This window comes from Cavia porcellus, unplaced genomic scaffold, assembly GCF_034190915.1.
Source record: "Cavia porcellus strain 051 isolate PalLab524CR breed Dunkin Hartley unplaced genomic scaffold, mCavPor4.1 scaffold_4, whole genome shotgun sequence".
Lineage (NCBI taxonomy): Eukaryota > Metazoa > Chordata > Mammalia > Rodentia > Caviidae > Cavia > Cavia porcellus.
Window position 1 is genome coordinate 83,996,768 of NW_026947487.1, and position 17,415 is coordinate 84,014,182.

Consider the following 17,415-nt stretch of genomic DNA (forward strand, 5'->3'; position numbering starts at 1 on the left):
ACCTGCCGAGCTCCCGCGGGGACGTTCGCGCCCTCGCACCCCCGTTTTGACCGGTCGGACCCTTTGGGTTGGGCCTCGAGCGTCCGGCTCCCGCGGGGCCCAGGGTGCCCGGGCGCGCCCGCTCCGCCCGAGGAGAGCGCTCGCCCCTCCAGGAAGCGCCCGCCTCGCCTCCCGCTTCCCTCCCCACACCCGCCCTCGGCCGGAGGGAGGAGCCCCGAGCCACCGCCCGCCCGCCGGCCCGGGAGGATCAAGTCCCGGAGCGCAAGCGAGCGGGCCACACCGCGCGGGCAGCGCCCGAGCCGTCCCGCACCCCGCCCAGGGATGCCCCGGCGCCCCGGAGCGCAGGCAGCGGCCGCCGCATGGTGAGGCGACTGCGGGACAAGCGGTAAGTGGGGGCCAGGCGGGCGGGCGGAGGCTGGCGGGGCAGCCTGGCGCGAGCGCCCAAGTTCGGCCTTGGGGCTGGGTTTCTAGCTTGGCGGGGTTAGGTGGCAGGCGGGCTCGAAGGACGCTGCGTTCCGCCTGGGGGACTGCGGCACCCCAAGTCCCTGCCGCCCGCGCGCGCCCAGACGCGCCACTTAGTTGACTGTGCTCCGACCCGGCCACGCGGGGGCGCTCCTCCTTGGCCCTGACTGCGGGTGAGAAAGGTTTGGCCGACGGTGGCGGCCTTGGGGGGCTGTTAACGTCCGGAAGCCGCTGAAGTCGAGAAGTCGGGGTGGCCCTTGGCAATCGTGCTTCTTGCCCAACTGCCTACCCCACAGGAGCCCTGCCCCAGGGAGCTGTCCGAGGGCCACCTCCCATCCGGGAAAGGAGGAAGCAGGGAGCAGAGAGGAGGAGTAGAGCTGGGCAGCTTCCCAGAAGTCGAAGTGTGTTTGCAAACTAGTTTTTGCGCAAAAACTGTCTGGCACCTGGGTGTTTAAAGGCGTAGGGGAGAGAGATGTCCTTTCTTCTTTCCTGCACGGCAGAGATAGTTCCGTAATTGATAGACAATCAAGGAGTCTTGCTCTCTTCCCACAGTGTTGGTCCCTCTGCTTCAGCAGGCTCTTCTTCTGGGTGAGGGGCAGCCTGAAAGGGGGCTGGGATTTGCGGAAGGTCATAGATGCAACAGGAACCAGGTGGCAATTAGAGGTTCATCTTGCTGCCTGATAAGCCCCATAAGTCTTTGGGGGAAAGAGACAAAGGCAAGTGGTGTGGGAGAACCATCCCAGCCGCCCTTTGTTTTATCTGCACCAAGGTTTGGATCATGTAGGATGGGAGGTCACCAAGGAATGTGGGGCCTCATTCTGCCCCTTGGGGCATCCACAGCTTCTGCAATAGGTGGCATCATTGCCAGGCAAGGTCCCCTACTGAGAAGCCCCCAGTTCAAGGCCAGGTGGCACCTGCCTGGTGGAGGACTCTGTCCTCCTGCCCTCCTCTCTCCCTTATAGACAGTACTGAGGCTGCTGAGTCAGGAGCAAAACGCTTTGGAAATCCAGTTCCCTTCCACTTAGAGAATATGGCCCCAGAAAGGATGTGGCATGGGCTCCGCGGGACGCAGGAGGCTAGCAGCTGGAGAGGGTGACCATCTGATTGTATCCTACCCCTGTCTAGGTGGAATGTTATGAAGTAGTCCACTGTATAAACACTGAGTCGGGGATCAGAGGTGCCTCCTGGCTCCCAGCCCTATGTCCATGCCTTCACAGGACCACCTGACTTTGGCTCTAGTAGCCGAGTGGAGGAGAATGATGTTCTCGATGAGTGGTAGGGAGCCTTTCACCCCGTTCTCCCACAGGAAATCAGGGAATGTGGCCTGGTTTGTAATCTGGCAACTGGAGCTTGCCTGAGGATGGCCCTGCTGGGGCTACTATGAGAAACCTGGCTTTGCACACCCTCCTCTGCTCTGTAGTGGGATGGTGGCCCCAATTATCTGAGCCTTCAGGTCATCATCTGTAAAATGGGCACTTTACCTAGGGCCTGTCTGGAGGCTGAGCATAAACATAAAGGAATGGTTTTATTGCAGCCCTCCTAGCCTGGGCCTAGAGGACTGGGACTGTCCCAGGCTGGCTGACACTGCCTGCTGGAGTGACAGGGGCCACACAGACAGATTTCTGCATGGAAAGAACCAGGGAGAGTAGATATAGATGATTGGTTTCTGCTTGCCTTTGCCACTTCGTGTGTTCATGTGTGGTCACTCCCCTTGGGTTTGGGGGTTTTCCCATCTGTAAAGGGAGGTAAACTGTGACACAATCCAATTGACTGAGCTGCAGGGAGGCTGGGCCAGGCATAGGGAGCCAGTGTTCTGCAGTGTAGGCAGCATTTCATGAAAGGCAATTGTGATGTTGCGGTGTTCTTTCAAGGGACCCTCTTTCACCCTCCAGAATTCCATTAGATTAAAAAATTGAGGGGCATGAGTGGAGATAGGGACCAAGGTGGAGGCTCAGTTTTTCTGTAGGTACCGAACAGCCGTGAGGAGAGAGCTCCGTGCCTTTATTCTCTTGCAGGGTAATTGTACGTTTCTTAAAGGCAGTTGTGAGGATCAAATTAGATGACAAAGGGCTTGTGTGCCAGCATGGTGACTGATACATGCTACGCACTTGGTAACTGCTGTCATTAGCACTGTTCCTGGGAGTATTAGTAGTAAGCCTGATGTGGGTAACTGCGTTTAAGATCCCTTCTGGGATTTTTCTGAGGCTGGCTTGCTCCTTCCGCTGCCCTTCCCTGGAAAGAGGAGTCCTGGAGTGGATCCAAATGTAGTAGGGGCTTCTGGGCTGTTCCAGGAACAGGGAGGGGTGTGAGGAGGTGTGTACAGCGCTGTGTGAGGTGATGGAAATCACCGTAGGATGACCTCTCAAGGCTCCAAGAAAACAGAACAGAAAGAATGAGCATCGTGGGACAATTCCCTCACTTCTGTCAGAAGAGGGAGCATCCTTGCCAAGCAAAGTGCCCTACTGAGAAGCCTCCAGTCCAGGCCCAGGGTGCTACTTGCCTGATGGAGGACTCTCCTTCTCCCCTCCTCTGTCCCTTACAGACAGCATTGGGAATGCAAAATCAGGAGCAAGATGCTCCAGGAATTAGTCACTGTTCCCTTGGAGAAAGGACCCCTGGCAGGCTCTTAGGAGCCTGGAGTTCGGGTCACCCTGCCATCTTATCAGGCAGCAGCTGGAAAGAGTGACAATCTCGTGCCAACACTTCCTGTCCAGAAGGGATAATATGGGGTCCTCCAGTGCCTTAGGACCATGTTGGAGTAGGTGTCTCCTGGATCCCAGCCCCATGTCCTCTGTCCTCCCAGTCCCACTGCCTTTGGCTTTTGTGTCAAGGATGAGAAAATTGCTGTCTGGTATCCTAGAGCATTTCCCTGCTTATCCTCTCCATATTTCTTCCTCTGGGATGTTGATGAGTGAGGATTTGTCACTGTCCCACTGTTGAATCAGCTTGCTTTATTTTTCTCGGAGCATTTGCCTTGCTCTCGAATCATCTTATTTATTCATTTGTGCATGAGTTGTTATCTGCCCCCTCACCAAAGGGTGCCGGCTCCACCAAAGGGCAAGAACAGAGCACTGCACTTAAGAGTAGTGCCTGCCACAGAACAGGGGCCCAGTGAACGTTCCTGCAAGTAGTCTTCCCCTCATTGTAGCCTATGCTAAATGAGATCTGCGATGTTGGATGACAAAGCCTGGGAGACCTACTGGCTTGCTCTCCTGGGCCCCTAGAGAGATCCCTGTCTCCCTGTGCTGGGTGCCAGTGGACTCACCAGCAGGAGAGCATAAGGTAAGGTGTGTGTTGAGAAAGGATAGAATTCATTCAGAAATGGAAGAGTTGGTGGCTGATGTTCTAAGTGGAACATCATCTTCTGCCATTGCCTGCCTGGCCAAGGGATGGAGGTGTGCTGGGAAGTCACCCATTTCCCACGTCATCTGGCCTGCTTTTTTAAAACCTCAGTTTCTTCATCTAGGAAGTGGGCCTCCAAAAGCAGGAACTATTTTCACTACCTGTAGAAATATATGCCTGAGCAGCTTCTCTGGGTCTGAGACTACCGAATGCTGAGGGTATAACTATAGGCAAGGCAGACTCAGCCACTAAGCAGGGAGCTTGGACACTGGATCGGGGAGCACAAAGAGAGGTGAGCAAACGACAAAAAGACAGGAACACTTCAGCAAATGGCAGTTGTCCTAGAGAGAGCAGGGTGCCATGACTGTGATGGGGAGTATAGTGGTGGTGAAGGATGCCTTTCAAGGAGGTGGCAACCTTGGCACTGAGCTGTTCATTGTCTAGAAGCCTCCAGGGGAAGGGCATTGGCTTCTTTGGGTTATATCAATGCTACTAGTGTCCAGCAGGTTCTCAGGGATGGTTTTAGAATAAAGGAAGGGGAGGGGGCAGGCAGAGGTGACAGCACATGCAAGTCCCACACGGGGCCATACCTAGTTTATCCCAGGAGCCCGTCCTCCCCACAAGGTGGCTGTCTCCCTTGATGGCCTTTTGTCTTGCCAGGAGCTGAGGACATCTGGCCTGCCTGGTGTGCCTGTTTTCTACCTCTCTAAGACAGGACAGAGCATGCTAGCTCTCCACAGTTGACTCCTCTAACCTGCCCTCCGGTTAGACCCCAATAATCTTTTAGTCTTTTGCCCTCAAAGGCCCCCCACCTGGGAAGGTTAGGGGCAGAGGGGTTGCTGGGAGCTCAGCAACCTGCTTCCAAACCTTCGTTTGCTACAGGCTGGCTGAGTACCACACACTGGATGGCTTAACACAGAAGAAATCTGTTTTCTCCCAGTTCTGGAGGCTACAAGTTTGAAATCCAGCTGTCAATAGGACCGCACTCCCTCCACAGCTCCAGGGAGGATCCTTCCTGGCCCCTTCCAGCCTCTGATAGTCCTGAGCTCTCTGGGCTTGTGGTAGCACAGCTCAGTCTCCTTCTCCACACAGCACCTTCCCTGTCTGTCTTTACATTGCATCCTCTGAGGACATCAGTCACGTGGGATTTAGGGCCACCCTGCTGCAAAATGATCTCATCTTGACTAATTATATCTGAAACTACCTTGTATCCCAGTAAGTTCACATTCTGAGGTATTGGGGTTGGGGGAGTTACGGTAGCTCAGTTCTCCTGATCTGTAAAGTGGGGTGAAAATAGCAGGGGTCATCTCCTGGGGTTTCAGGGAGATCTAGGCCCTTTGAGCAAGGCCAGGCACAGAGAACCAACCAGGAAGTGCTGTGATTCCCTTCTCCTTAGTGAGGACTTCCTAGAAGCCAGAACCAGTTGCTGAAAAGCAAATGACAGGGTCCTGACTTTGGGTGATGGCCTCCCGCCTGGGATGCTAAGGCTCAGAGCCCCACCACCTCTATCGGAGTGAGAATGGGATAGAGGTGCCTCCTGAGTGTGGCAGGATTTAGGCGGCAGCAGCCCGAAGGCCTCTGCACTGTAAGGAACCATTAGCAAGAGGTGGTGAGGCCCCCCTGCAGAGGATGTGAGCCGGGTACTCAGCCACACCGGAGCTGCAGAGGGATTCAGGCTTAGGGTAAGTCTGGGCACATCAGCCCAGAGATTCTGGGTGTGCTTGGTGCTGGAAGCTCAGAGCCACCCAGGAAGACTCTTGAGGCATTTGTACGTCCCCTGAGGCCAGAAGGAGGCTCACCCATGCTTTACTTCATAGACATCAGAGAGAGAGGAAGGGATATGCGTGGGTTCACGTGGAGAATTAGAGCCTTCTGGTACCTAGTTACCCCATGACACCTACTTAGAGGGGTGTCAGCACCACAGGGGATCCATAGGGTGGTCCCCCAATCTCTGAGGCCCATTAGTGCCTCCCTTTGAGTGAAGCCCCCTTTGAATGACTTAGGCCACACAGTCACCAAGCCCTCAGCTGTCTATTAGCCTTGTCCTCCCTCTGAGCCTGACCAGACCACTCCCAAGGTCCCCAAAGTGCTCTGGGTACTCATCCATTCCTCCTGAGCCTCCAAAGAGCAGAGTAGAGGGAGGGCCAGAAGGGAGGGCGGCAGGAGCAGGACCTCGCCCAGCCTCTGGACTCCTTGGGGGAAGGGGTGGCTGCCTCTGCACCTGGAGCATCAGGCGGGAGTCCTGGGCCAGGCACTCCCATGCTAGAAGAGCAGAGCTTGCTGGTGAGGCGGGGTTATAGAGCATGGCTTCCCTCTGAGTGTGGCCTGGCAGAAGCTGGGCCCCAGGAGGGCATCAGGGCAGACCCTTGCTGCAGCCTCCTCGCCTCACTGTCTGCATCTATATTTATCCCCGTAATGGCCTGGCCGCCTGGCAGAGTGTGGTGTCTTCAGAGCACAGCAGCTGGTGCCGTGGCTAAGGTGGAAAAGTGGTTTGTGTGGTGATACCACCCCTGCCTTGTCCAGGCTGCCAGCCTGTTCCCTTGGGACTGCAAGCTACAGGGTGGGACTGATGAAGCCCTGAGTACAGGGAGGGCCCCAAGGGGTGGGGGTACCTTGGGGCTGGACCACCTTTTCCCAGGATGCAGGGTGTGGGGTATTGTGCTGGGGCCATGGTCCTGGTGTGGCTGGAAGGTGGGGTAAAATAAACATCTCCTTTCAGCCTGGAGATTCACAAAACTCTTGATTCTAAACCTGGAAATTTTGCAAATCTCTAGTCCTAGGTTTCTATAATAATTCCCATACACCACAATTTCTTTTCCATTCACCTTTTCATTCTTCCTCATGCTCAACAAACATTCCAAACCAGCTCCATTTTGTGGCTCTAGGTGTTGGGGACAGCAAGGATGACAATGAGACTTGGTCCCATCTTTGCCTCAAGTGAGAGTAGCATTTCCTGAGCTGGTGGCTACAGTATGGCGAATTCAGAAGTGTCCTTCCTCAGGACCCAGGAAGCAGGAAGGAGTGGGTAGAGCTTCCTGGGTGGTTGGGTTTTTCCTTACACGTTGTACTGAGGTGTAACGCAGGAAACCATCTGTTCTACTCATCCTCTGAATGACTGGTCCCCAACCAACACATCTGTGTTGATAGCAACTGGGTCCAGAGACCTCACAAACAGTGCCAGAGCCTCCTGGGTCTCCTCCTGGTCATTCACACATTGCCACCTGTCCCACCCCTGTGCTTACTTTTACAGCATAGATTTCCTTTGTCTGTGATTGATTCCATCTAAATGAAACCATACAGGGTGACAACCAGCTTTCATCTTCCTGAATTTGGTATGCAGTAAGCCCTCTCCCCCAGCCCCTTGTTGGTGCTCCTGGCACGCTGTCTACTGTGGGTACAGTCGCCATTTGTTTATCCCTTTTCCTGGTGCAGGCATGGGGTGGTTCCAGTTTGGGGTTATCAGGAACAGTGCTGCTGTGGACATCCTTGCATGTATCTTTCGGTGAACATATGTGAGCATTTCTGTTGGCACTGCCAGGACACACATTCATCCAGCTTTTGCAGGCACTAGTGAATGCCTCCCTTAAGTAGTTGTGCTGATTTCTACTTCCTCTGGCAACCTGTGAAAGTTCAAGTTGCTCCATTATCCTTGCCAACGTGTGCTTTTGGCAGCTTTAAATTTTTGGCCATCCTGGGGTGTGCAGGATGGACTCCGGTATTGTGTTTGGTTTTGTTGAGCTGAGTTGGAATAAAGAGCTAAGTGAAGAAAAAGGAAGGGCATTCCAGACAGACGGAATAGCACAGGAAAATTAAGAAGGTGCAAAGAAGTATTGCTGGTCCCTGGGGTAAGTGACTAATGTAGCCAGAGCCAGAGGTGTGATGACCTTGGGAACCTGTCAGGGAGTTCTGGATGTCACTGTGAGACAGGTAGAGAGCCATGGAGAGGTTTTGCTTATTTTGTCCTGTGCCTACGGTGTGCTGGCATTTTCTAATTTTTATTGGAGAATAAGAAAACTAAAGTAGCCAGTAAACCCAGCTACTTGGGAGGCTGAGGCAGGAAGATCACAAATTTGAGGCCAGCTTGCCAATTTAGTGAGACCCTATCTCAAAACGAAAAAAATAAAAATAAAAGGGCTGGGATGCAACTCAGTGCTCCCTGGGTTCAGTCCAGTCTGTTATGCTATATGCATTTGCTATCCAAGGTTGAGAGATAATCGCCTGCCAGCCAGAGGCTAGGACCACTGGGCAAGTTGTTCACCTGCCAGAGCTCAGTCTCCCCATCTGAGGATGGGCCTTGTGTCTGTGCCTCGCTCAGGGGAGTGGAAAGGTGCAGAAGGCAGAGCCCAAGAAGGGCTCAGCACAGCACCTGGGCCAGATCTTTCTGCATCAGTGTGGCTGTGCCCACCTTCCTGTCCCAGTGCCCCCACAGGCTGCTGAGTGCATGAGGGCCTGGCCCCCAGCACACAGCTCTTCCTCTGTAGCAAAGACAGCACCACCTCCCTCAAAAGGTCACAAAGCTGCTTTGCAACTCCTGGACTCTCATAACTGCTCTGATAGGCAGCAAGAGAGAGGCTCAGTTCCTGGGGAAAAAACTGAGGCCTCAAAGAGAAAACGATGGCTAATTCTATGTGGGAACTTGGCTAGTTGTTTGGTCAAATACCAATGTGGATGTTGCTATGAAGGTTTTTTGTTGTTTTTTTTTTTTAATTTTACTAATGTGCGATTCATATTTAAATCAGCAGACTTTGAGTAAAGCAGATTACCTTCCATAATGCATGGGCCTCATCCAACCCATAAAAGGCCTATAGTACAGAGACCACGGTCCCTCAAAGATGGAGTGGGGGCCTACCCTACAGATCTTGGGCTTTCCAGCCTCCAGGATCCCATGAGCCAATTCCTTAAAAAATTTTTCTCAAAGTGGGGCAAAGTGGGGCAAATTGGGGCATGGTGGCGTGTACCACTAATCCTAGCATTTAGGAGGCTGAGCCAGGAGGGTAGCAAGTTCAAGCCCAGCCTGGGGTACATAGTGATGTCAAGGCCAACCTAGACTACATGGCAAGATCTGTCTTTTTTTTTTTTTTTTTTTTTTTTAATACTGGGAACAAACTCAGGACTTTGCATTGGCTAGGCAGGTGCCGTGGCAAGAGCCTATCTTAAAAGATACACTATTTAAAAAAAAAAAGATACACTATTGGTCTACTTTGGCTTCCTGAGTCTTTTCATTAGGAAATGGGGTGAAGGAGGTAATTTATCTATGGGTCCACTTAAGATGGCCCAACCCGTTGAAGGCTCTGTAACATAAGCAGCTGGCTGGACTTGGGGGGAAGGTTAAGGGTGTGGGGATGCAGCTGGGCTGAGGTGGTGAGCCAAGTGTCCTGCTTAGCAGAGTATCACCGTCCGTACCAGGGATTGGCAGGGTTCATATGGAGACCAAGTCTGATGTCTGTTTAATTAGGCCAAGTTCAGGTGAACTAGAGTCATCACTGGGGGTGGGCAGCCAGAGAGTGGCCATACTTCAGTCACTGTTGCCCATCAGTGTGATGCTGGGGCGCAGCCCGGGGCTCCCCTGAGAACTATTTAAAATCCCACCTGCCCACCCAACCCATGATTTGTGAGTGCTTTGCCCACATCCGGATGGCCTGGAAGGCTTTTCAAATACAGGTTGCTAGGTGCTTCTCCTTTTCTGATGCAACAGGTCTGGGTATGAGTACAGAGGCCCTGTCTGTGACAGGCTCCCAGGAGACGCCATAGCTACCTGTACGTGACCGCTTGCAATGGGGAGAGCCCTGGCCTACCACAGAAGACTGTGCTGTCAGAGATTATACCCCTGAGCAGGATTTGTTGGAGGCCGAAATGGTCCCAGACCCATAGTCCCTAAGAAACGGACACCACATGGAAAGGATATTCTATCCAGGTCTGTTATTTACTCCCTGACCCCATCTCTCAGCCTGTCAGCCTAGAGCTGTGCTCCTTAACTAGTTTTAGCCCTCTGCTGTCTTTGTGTGACCCATGCCCCCCTGAGTTTTGCCTTAGCTCCCTCCACTCCCCAGTGACCAGGAGTCCCTGATAACAGCAAAACTACATACTGCCTCTAGCTTAATCCTCACGACACCCAAGGAAAGCACCGCTACCATCCCCATCCTTCAGAGGGTGAAACCAAGACATAGAGAAGTTAAATAACTCACCTGAAGTCATACAGGTAAATGGTACAGCCCAGGATTCAACCCACAGCAGTCTGAGTCTGAGCCCGTGTTCTTAGCTGCGTGGCACTGACCAGAGGGCCAAGCGCTGTCCTTGTGACCGTTACGAGCAAGACTTTGTAGAGCTTTGCCTCCAATAGTTGGCAATGAAAATGGAGACTTTTTCCATTTTCCACATAGCAGATTGAACCTGCCTTTTCGGATGGCACGTGATGCCGCCCTCTGGAAGTTCCACTAGGCCATCCAGTGGTCACTAGTGGTCGTCCATTGTGACCGCCAGCTGGGAATCTGTGTGTTGGGGCTGCTGCTTCCCTTTCATCCTCTCTCTTCCCCATCTGAGTCTTCAGGTGTCCCTCAGCCACCTGCCTCGCTTCGTGTCTCCCCATCACTACCTACTTCTAAGTTGGGGTCTCCCTGGCCACCTTGGGGCACCTTGGGGTCTCCCCAGGGTGCACGGGGAGAGGCTGGTATCACTGCAGACTGGGCCCTTGACCTAGGCACGTCCTGCCCTTGCTTAGAAAAATCACTGTTGCTTGCCAAGCCTCACTTTCTCCTGATAAGCTGAGCCCTTCTCTTGTTGTCCTGTCGCAGTTCTGAGGGTTCAAAGTTTGCAAAGTGGCTTTGTGATATTTTGGGCGCTGTGAATAGGAATGTGGGGCTGTGCTGCAGAGGAAGACCTGCTTCCTGGGGACCCACGTCCTGTGCATTCAGCACATTCACCAGCATCCACTAGGTGCTGAAGTGGCTGTCATGTTAGAGAAACAGTATTGGGTTCTCTGCTCTGTAGGAAGGACAGATGGCAAATAGGCACATAGATAAATATGTAAAACAAAGATACAATGCAAGGATTAGTGAAGAAGACAGCATGGGGCTGAGACAGGTTACATTAGTTCAGATTATCAGGAAAGGCCTCAGAGGATGTGAGAACTTGATGGGAAGAAAAGTATTTTGGGTAATGGGGACAGCAAGTGCAAAGGCCCGGAGGCAAGAGACAGTTGGCATATTCAAAAAGCAGGGTGAAGCAGTGCAGCCAGAGCAGAGGGAACCAGGGAAAGGTGGTGTAAGATGGGATGAGGTCAGGGTCTTTGGGTCTGGGGAGGTTTGGGGGTCTGTGTGACCTAGAAGGAGAAAGCTTTGGAAGAGTTTGAGGTAGAGCTCTGGCAGCATCTGATTTATATGTTTAAAGATTCCGTCTGGCTGTAGTATGGGAGGGTGAGTTGTACTGGGGAGACCAGTCATGGACTGGGCGTGGCTGGGCACAGATGCTAGGGGCCTGACCAGCCTGCAGCAGGAGAAGTGGAGAGATGCAGACAGATGCTGGACCAAGCTTGGAAGTGAGAGGGGCCGCGCTCAGGGATTCGGGAGGAGAAGATAAGAGGAACCAAGGACCATGGGTTCCCAGATTTCTGGCTAAAGCCATTGTGCTCAGCACCAGAGTCACCAGATTGCGGTCAGGCTGCTTTGTTGCTGGAGCAGTGGACATGATGGAGGCTGAACCCTCTACACCAGGAGTGACGAACCTTTTAGAGACTGAGTACTCAAACTGCAACCCAAAACTCACTTATATTTATTGCCAAGTGCCGACACTGGCCTTCTGTGTGCTATTGTCTGATGTTTTGCTGGCTGCTGGGGTGATGCTGGGGCAGCTTGGCTCACATGGCTATAGAAAGGACTCTCCGTGCCCACTGTAGCACATGCAGCATAGGTTTGCCATCACTGCTGTGTGCTTCACTCATTGCTACAGCCGGAGGATGCTCAAGGAATATTTGTTGAATGAATATGTAAACCTATGACTAGGAAGTCTGGGCCAGCAAGAGACCCTGTCCTCCATTTGCTTCAGTTAACCCACTTGTGAAAAGGACTGCTGGTTGAGTATCTCCACCCTCCAAACTCCTTCTACAACGAGATCTAAGCACCCAGAACCCTGTGCCCACCTGTGCCCATCCATCCCTCAAGCAGGCCCTGGCTCCCCATATTCCTGCTCCAAACAGAAACCTCAAATTACCTGTGGGGTGGGGCCAGCAGTGTCCCAGCCTTCCATCTTGCCCACTTATGCATGGCAGACCCAGCCCCCCCTTAATGACACCTTGCTGCCTCCTGCTGGGGCAGGAGGGGAGAGGGCCGGCCCAGCCTGAGCTGTGGTTTCTTTTTCCATTGCGTCAGGCCTCAGGGTCCAGCCTGCCCGCCCGCTGCCGGGCTGGCACCCAGGGCCACTCTGACCCCCACCTGCCCCAGCTTCAGACATCATGTGCTCCCCATTTCGGGTATCCAGAAGCTTCCTGCCAGAAGGTAAGTTGGAGGTGGGGTCCTGCCCCAATGTAGAGGAGGAGTTCGCTCCCTGCCTACCCATCTGTGCTTTACTGGGCCTGGCTGGGGCCTGGAAGCAGATCCAGATGGAGTTAGTTGTGGTGGGCTGGAGGTCCTACATTCCAGCCCATCCCAGCCTTCCCTAGGACCCAGGGATCCTGACGATGCCCCGAGACTAGTGTGGAAACCAAGGCAAGGGGCTGGGGTTTAGACAGGGAAGGGGACTCAAATGGGGCAGGAGCGCTCCCGTAGGCACATGCTTTGTGTTTGGTGTCTGGGTGCTTGTGCCTATGTGAGCGGTCACGTGTATATCTGGACAGGCCAGGATATGAGCTGGGCGTGTTACCTGGCCCTCCTCCTGGTGAGAACAGAAGTGTCTGACTTGAAGCAGGGGCCAGTGCCCATGTGTCACCTAACATATGCAGGGGCCTGTGAGGTGGGGAGAAGGCGGGTGAGCTGGAATCCCAGTGCCAGTGATGGTGGGAAATGCGGGGCTGTGGACAGTGTGATCTCAGAGGAGCTGTGGGCCCTGGGTTGAAGTGGGGGCGTTTTCTTGGCTTCCTCCGCTGCAGCCCTGGTTATGAGCCTGTGCTCTCAGCCCAGCCTCCCCTGACCTGGTGAATTCTCTGGCTGTCCCCATATGTCCAATGATCTCCCCATCCTGTGTCCAGAGTCCAGACCCAGTTCGTACTCTGCCTCTGCTCTTTCCTGGCCATGCAACTTTAAACAGTGACTTGAGAACTCTGGGGCTTAGTTTCTTCATCTATAAAATGGGATTGCTCATCTTGCCCCACACTCTGTACCCCCTGGCAGGGATAGGTATAAACAGGTACTACCATCTATGCCCAACGCACAGACATTCCCCTGCTCCTCTCATTGGTTAAAGATCTGTTCTCCCTGCCCTGCACATGCGCATGTGTGCAGCTAACTCCCAGCTGTGCACGGTGAGAGGACGCAGTACACCTACCCCTCCAGTGGAAACAGATTTTTACACGACAAGAATAAATCTGGCAAGCAAATTGCAGTGCTGCCCTGATGCTTTGGGCTTGTATGATTTAATGAGCTTCTGGGGCAGGCGGTGAGACAGAGGAGGCCAAGGCCAGCTTTGTCACTGACATCTGGACAGTGACAGTGGTTTCCTTCCTGCCAGGCAGGTCCTGGGCAGGGGGGCTGTATCTGAAGGGAAAAAGGGGCCTGCAGCGGTGCTGGAGGAGGGGGCTGTGGCCTGTTGGAGGCAGTAGTGGCTGCAGCCTGGTGCCTATGGCCTGCTCCTTTCTGCCTGGACAATAGCAGCTGAGGACCAGAACTCCCCAATCCCTGAGTGAGCTTTTCAAAAGGCACCTCAGGCTGAGGATGTATCTCGGGGCTGGGGAAATAGCCGAATGATAGAGTGCTTGCCTAGCATGAACAAGCTGGCCCTGGATTCAATCCCCATCATAGAATAAAATGAAAAGGCAAATTAGATCGCGTTACTTCTCTACCTCCAAGGCTTCCCATCACTCTCAGACTAAAGTCCAGCTCTGTATCAGGGCCTGTAGCACCCACAGGACCTGGCTGCTTACCCCAGGCCCTCAATCCTTTTCATCCAGACTGGAATGGGGGTTCTGTGCAGGCTGAAACAGGGCAGACTTCTTCCTTCAGGATCTGCAGCCCTGGCACAGATCTGTTTGGCTCCTCCGGAAATGGATAAGCCCGTTTCCACCTGAGAAACACGGAACAGTAATACCTCTTGCCCCACATCCTAAATGGGAGTTACAGGCACTGTGCAAGGGCCATGCTAGCAGGGCTGTCAAGCACAGCGACTTGGATTGTGTTCCCAGAGGGAAGTCACTGCTCTCACCTCCCCTCTCTGGGAAGCTGCAGTGTTGGTTACCCAGTCCACAGTGAGGGGACAAAATATTGAGTGAAGAAGTTGAAGCCTGGTCCTTGTGGAGCATGCTTGTGGGGACCGGACTCAGCCACCTAGGTGACAGCCTGCGCAAAATGCACATGTGGCAGTGAGAGTAAGATCTGACACAATAGACTCAACAAACTGGGTCATGATACTGCATAGACAGATAGGAATCGGAGGCACAGAGTCAGCAAACTTGTCTTCAGGATCTGTGCCAGGTGGGACCAGATTCATCTCCACCCTGGAGATGGTTCCTCCACTGATGCTCCAAGTGAACACTATGTCCTCAAAAATAGAACTGCTTAACAGGAGCAAATGTCAGTAACCAGCTTTGATGGAGGGGTACAAAGGCCCGTGGTACGGGATTGGGGGAAGTCATGAGTGACTGAAGGGTCAATTCTGGGTTGCAGGTGAAGACCAACTCAGGAGGATTTGAGTGACATGAAGGGTTTGTCCTTTCATTTACTTATACATTCATCCTTCTGTCATTCAGCAAATGTACATTGAATGTTCCTTTTACTACAACTGTGGTGCTTGGGGAAGAGATACAAGACAAACATGCTAGACAATGAACAAGGTCCAAATTTGAACAATTTCTAGAAGCAGGCTTGCCAGCAGCCAAAGCAGTGAGGGAAGCCTGAACCCACCTAGCCTTAGGAGAAACCCGGGTCCTCCGGGCATGCTGAGCACCTGGGATGCCTGCGTGCACTGTGATTGGTGCTGATCTGACACGGGCACCTCACAAGGACCCGTGTGTATCCCAGGGCTAAAGACCAACCTAAGCAGGGGAGAACTCGAAGACAAACTGGGCACACTCCCAGAGACGCTGCTGTTGTGCATTTTTGCATAGTCTCCTCTGTCCAAGCCTTTGCCTCATTGCCTCTGTCCCCATCATCTCTCTACTCTTTCTTGATGGTCAGATCGGGACTTGCCTCTGGCAGGCCACAGGGACCCCTCCTAACTCTCCTTCCCACTCTCCTAGACTGCCAGGAGCTCCTGCTGCTACCACCACCAACCCCCATGGCCTACACGCCAGGTGGGGGTGCCCCTGTGGCAGGGGCGGCCCCCATAAGCTCCCAGTACTGCGTGTGCAAGGTGGAGTTGTCTGTGAGTGGCCAGAACCTGCTGGACCGGGACGTCACCTCTAAGTCTGACCCTTTCTGTGTCCTCTTCACAGAGAATAACGGCAGGTGGATGGAGGTGAGGCTCCTGTCTGCAGCGGGGCAGGGGTGGCTCAGTCAATGGGTGGGGTTCCCCCTGGGTCCAACAAACCTTTGGGGTCAGGGCCTTGCAAATACCTGGAATATGGACTGGTGCAAGGGAAGATGCAGAGAATGTTTATGTGTAAACTTTTTAATATATTTGAAATATTAATTATATTTGTGTCTACATTAAACTATAATCCATGTGTGTATACTTACATAATTTTGTATCAGTAAACTGTTATAATATACAGTTAAAAACTTTCATTTTTTTTTTTTTTTTTTTTTTTGGGGGTCTTTTTCCTTTTTATCGGTACCGGGGATCGAACTCACGACTGCCTGCTTGCAAGGCAGGCGCTTATACCACTGAGCTAAATCTCCAGCCCCCAAAACTTTTATAGTTTAAATGATCATTTATAGTAAAATGATCACTTCCAGTTTGAAATAAACTTCCTCTTGTGTTTCTGAATGAACATCATCAGTGAAAAGTAAAGAGATGCACAGGGGGCTCAGGCTTTAGACCTAGAGCCGGAACCAGGCCTGGCGGTGCCATTCCCTGCTATGTGGCCTCAGGCCAGCAGTGTCCCTGTCTGAACCTTCCACTTATTTATGAAAGGGAGACTTTATTTTTGCCTGCCTACCACAGAAGTTTCCAGAGCTTGGGACATCCAGAAAGTTCTAGCCAGGGACTTCTGAGTGGTAAGACCCTGGCCCAAGGCCTTGGGAAGGATGCAGCATGAGGAAGGAAATTGAAAAACCTGGGTGGCTCATGAGTTCAGGCTTTAGAACTTGCTTCATCTCCTGTTCCTAAGGGGACTTGTATTCACTGTAGTAAATTTAGAAAATTTACATAAACCTAACAAAGACCATCAAAACTATCAGAAGCTGTGGTTGTACAGAGAGAACTACTATTCACAGTTTGGGTAGTTTTATACATGTGTTTATTTTCCAAAATATGTATTTCCTTTTTTGGTAAATATTTAACTGGGCCATGATGGGCAATGGCTAAACTTACTGTGGTTTGTCCACAAAGAGTCTTCACAGATGTTGGCTTCTTCTCATGAGGCCAGAGCAAATGGATCTGGGACAGTGGAGCCATTTTAGAGGTGAAATGGGGCCCTCAGTGACTTGACTGTGTTGCGCAGTGCAGTGACAGTGCCACAGGAAGCAGCGATGGGACATGCAGCCACCCAGGATTCCTGGGGAAGCCCCGGGCCTCTAGGGGGCATTTCTAGGGTACCAGATCCTCTGCCAGCCCTTGAGGGCATTCCCGACACTGCCACCTCCCCCTCCTCAGTAGTCTCTGCTCCCACCCCAGGGTCATTCTGGCTGAAAATAGCTCAGGGCCAAGACCTCTTCCATCCCTGCTGCTCAAGTCTTGGAACTAGACTGGGTGGGAGAAAGTCAGCACAGCCTAGGCCCCAAAACAGACTGTCACCCAGACTCTGCGGTTTGGGGCTGCCGTGTCCAGAGGCCAAGAAGTGGGGTCCTGTCCCCTGTGCCACCACTGACACACAGGGTAGTGCTCCGTTGTCCTCTCCCAGGCTCCAGGTTTGCAGTTGGGGGGTGTCGGGTTGTACAATTCCAAGAATCCATACAGGATACAAATATCTGCCCCTGGGCCCTCCCTCTTCGTTTCCTCTCACAGCTGTCGGATAAAGTGCGGGGGTTGTTTGTTTGTTTTTTCATTTTTTGTTTTTGAGACAGTCTTGCTATATAGTGCCGGCTGGCCTTGAGCTTGCTTATGTAGCCCCGGCTGACCTTGAACACACTGTGATCCTCTTGCCCCATCCTGTCGAATGCTGGGATTACAGGCGTGTGTCACCGTGTGCAACCCAGAGTGTGGTTTGAATGAAGGGCTTTCTCAAAGTAGAAAGTCTGAAAACAGCACATAGTCAGATCCCTTCACTGTACAGAGGTGAGCCCAGGTGGGGAGCGGGACTTGCCTTCTGTCACCTACCAGGCAGGGACACCTGGGAACAGAGGCAGGGCTGAAGAGTTACGAGTGTGT

General features: G+C 52.8%; 1 protein-coding gene across 4 annotated transcripts in view; it reads left to right on the forward strand.

The window, feature by feature from the left end:
* The first annotated feature begins 244 nt into the window (after nt 1–244).
* Nucleotides 245–17,415, forward strand: part of Cpne2 (copine 2) — a 41,190-nt gene continuing 24,019 nt past the window's right edge. For 3 of the 4 annotated variants that reach the window (XM_063247363.1, XM_003472074.5, XM_063247365.1), the window contains exons 1-2: nt 245–385; nt 15,185–15,402. In XM_063247363.1, coding sequence (XP_063103433.1) covers nt 15,223–15,402 — 180 coding nt within the window. In that variant the 5' untranslated portion in view covers nt 245–385; nt 15,185–15,222. The remainder of the gene's footprint in view (nt 386–15,184; nt 15,403–17,415) is intronic. The other variant, XM_063247364.1, reaches the window with a different exon arrangement.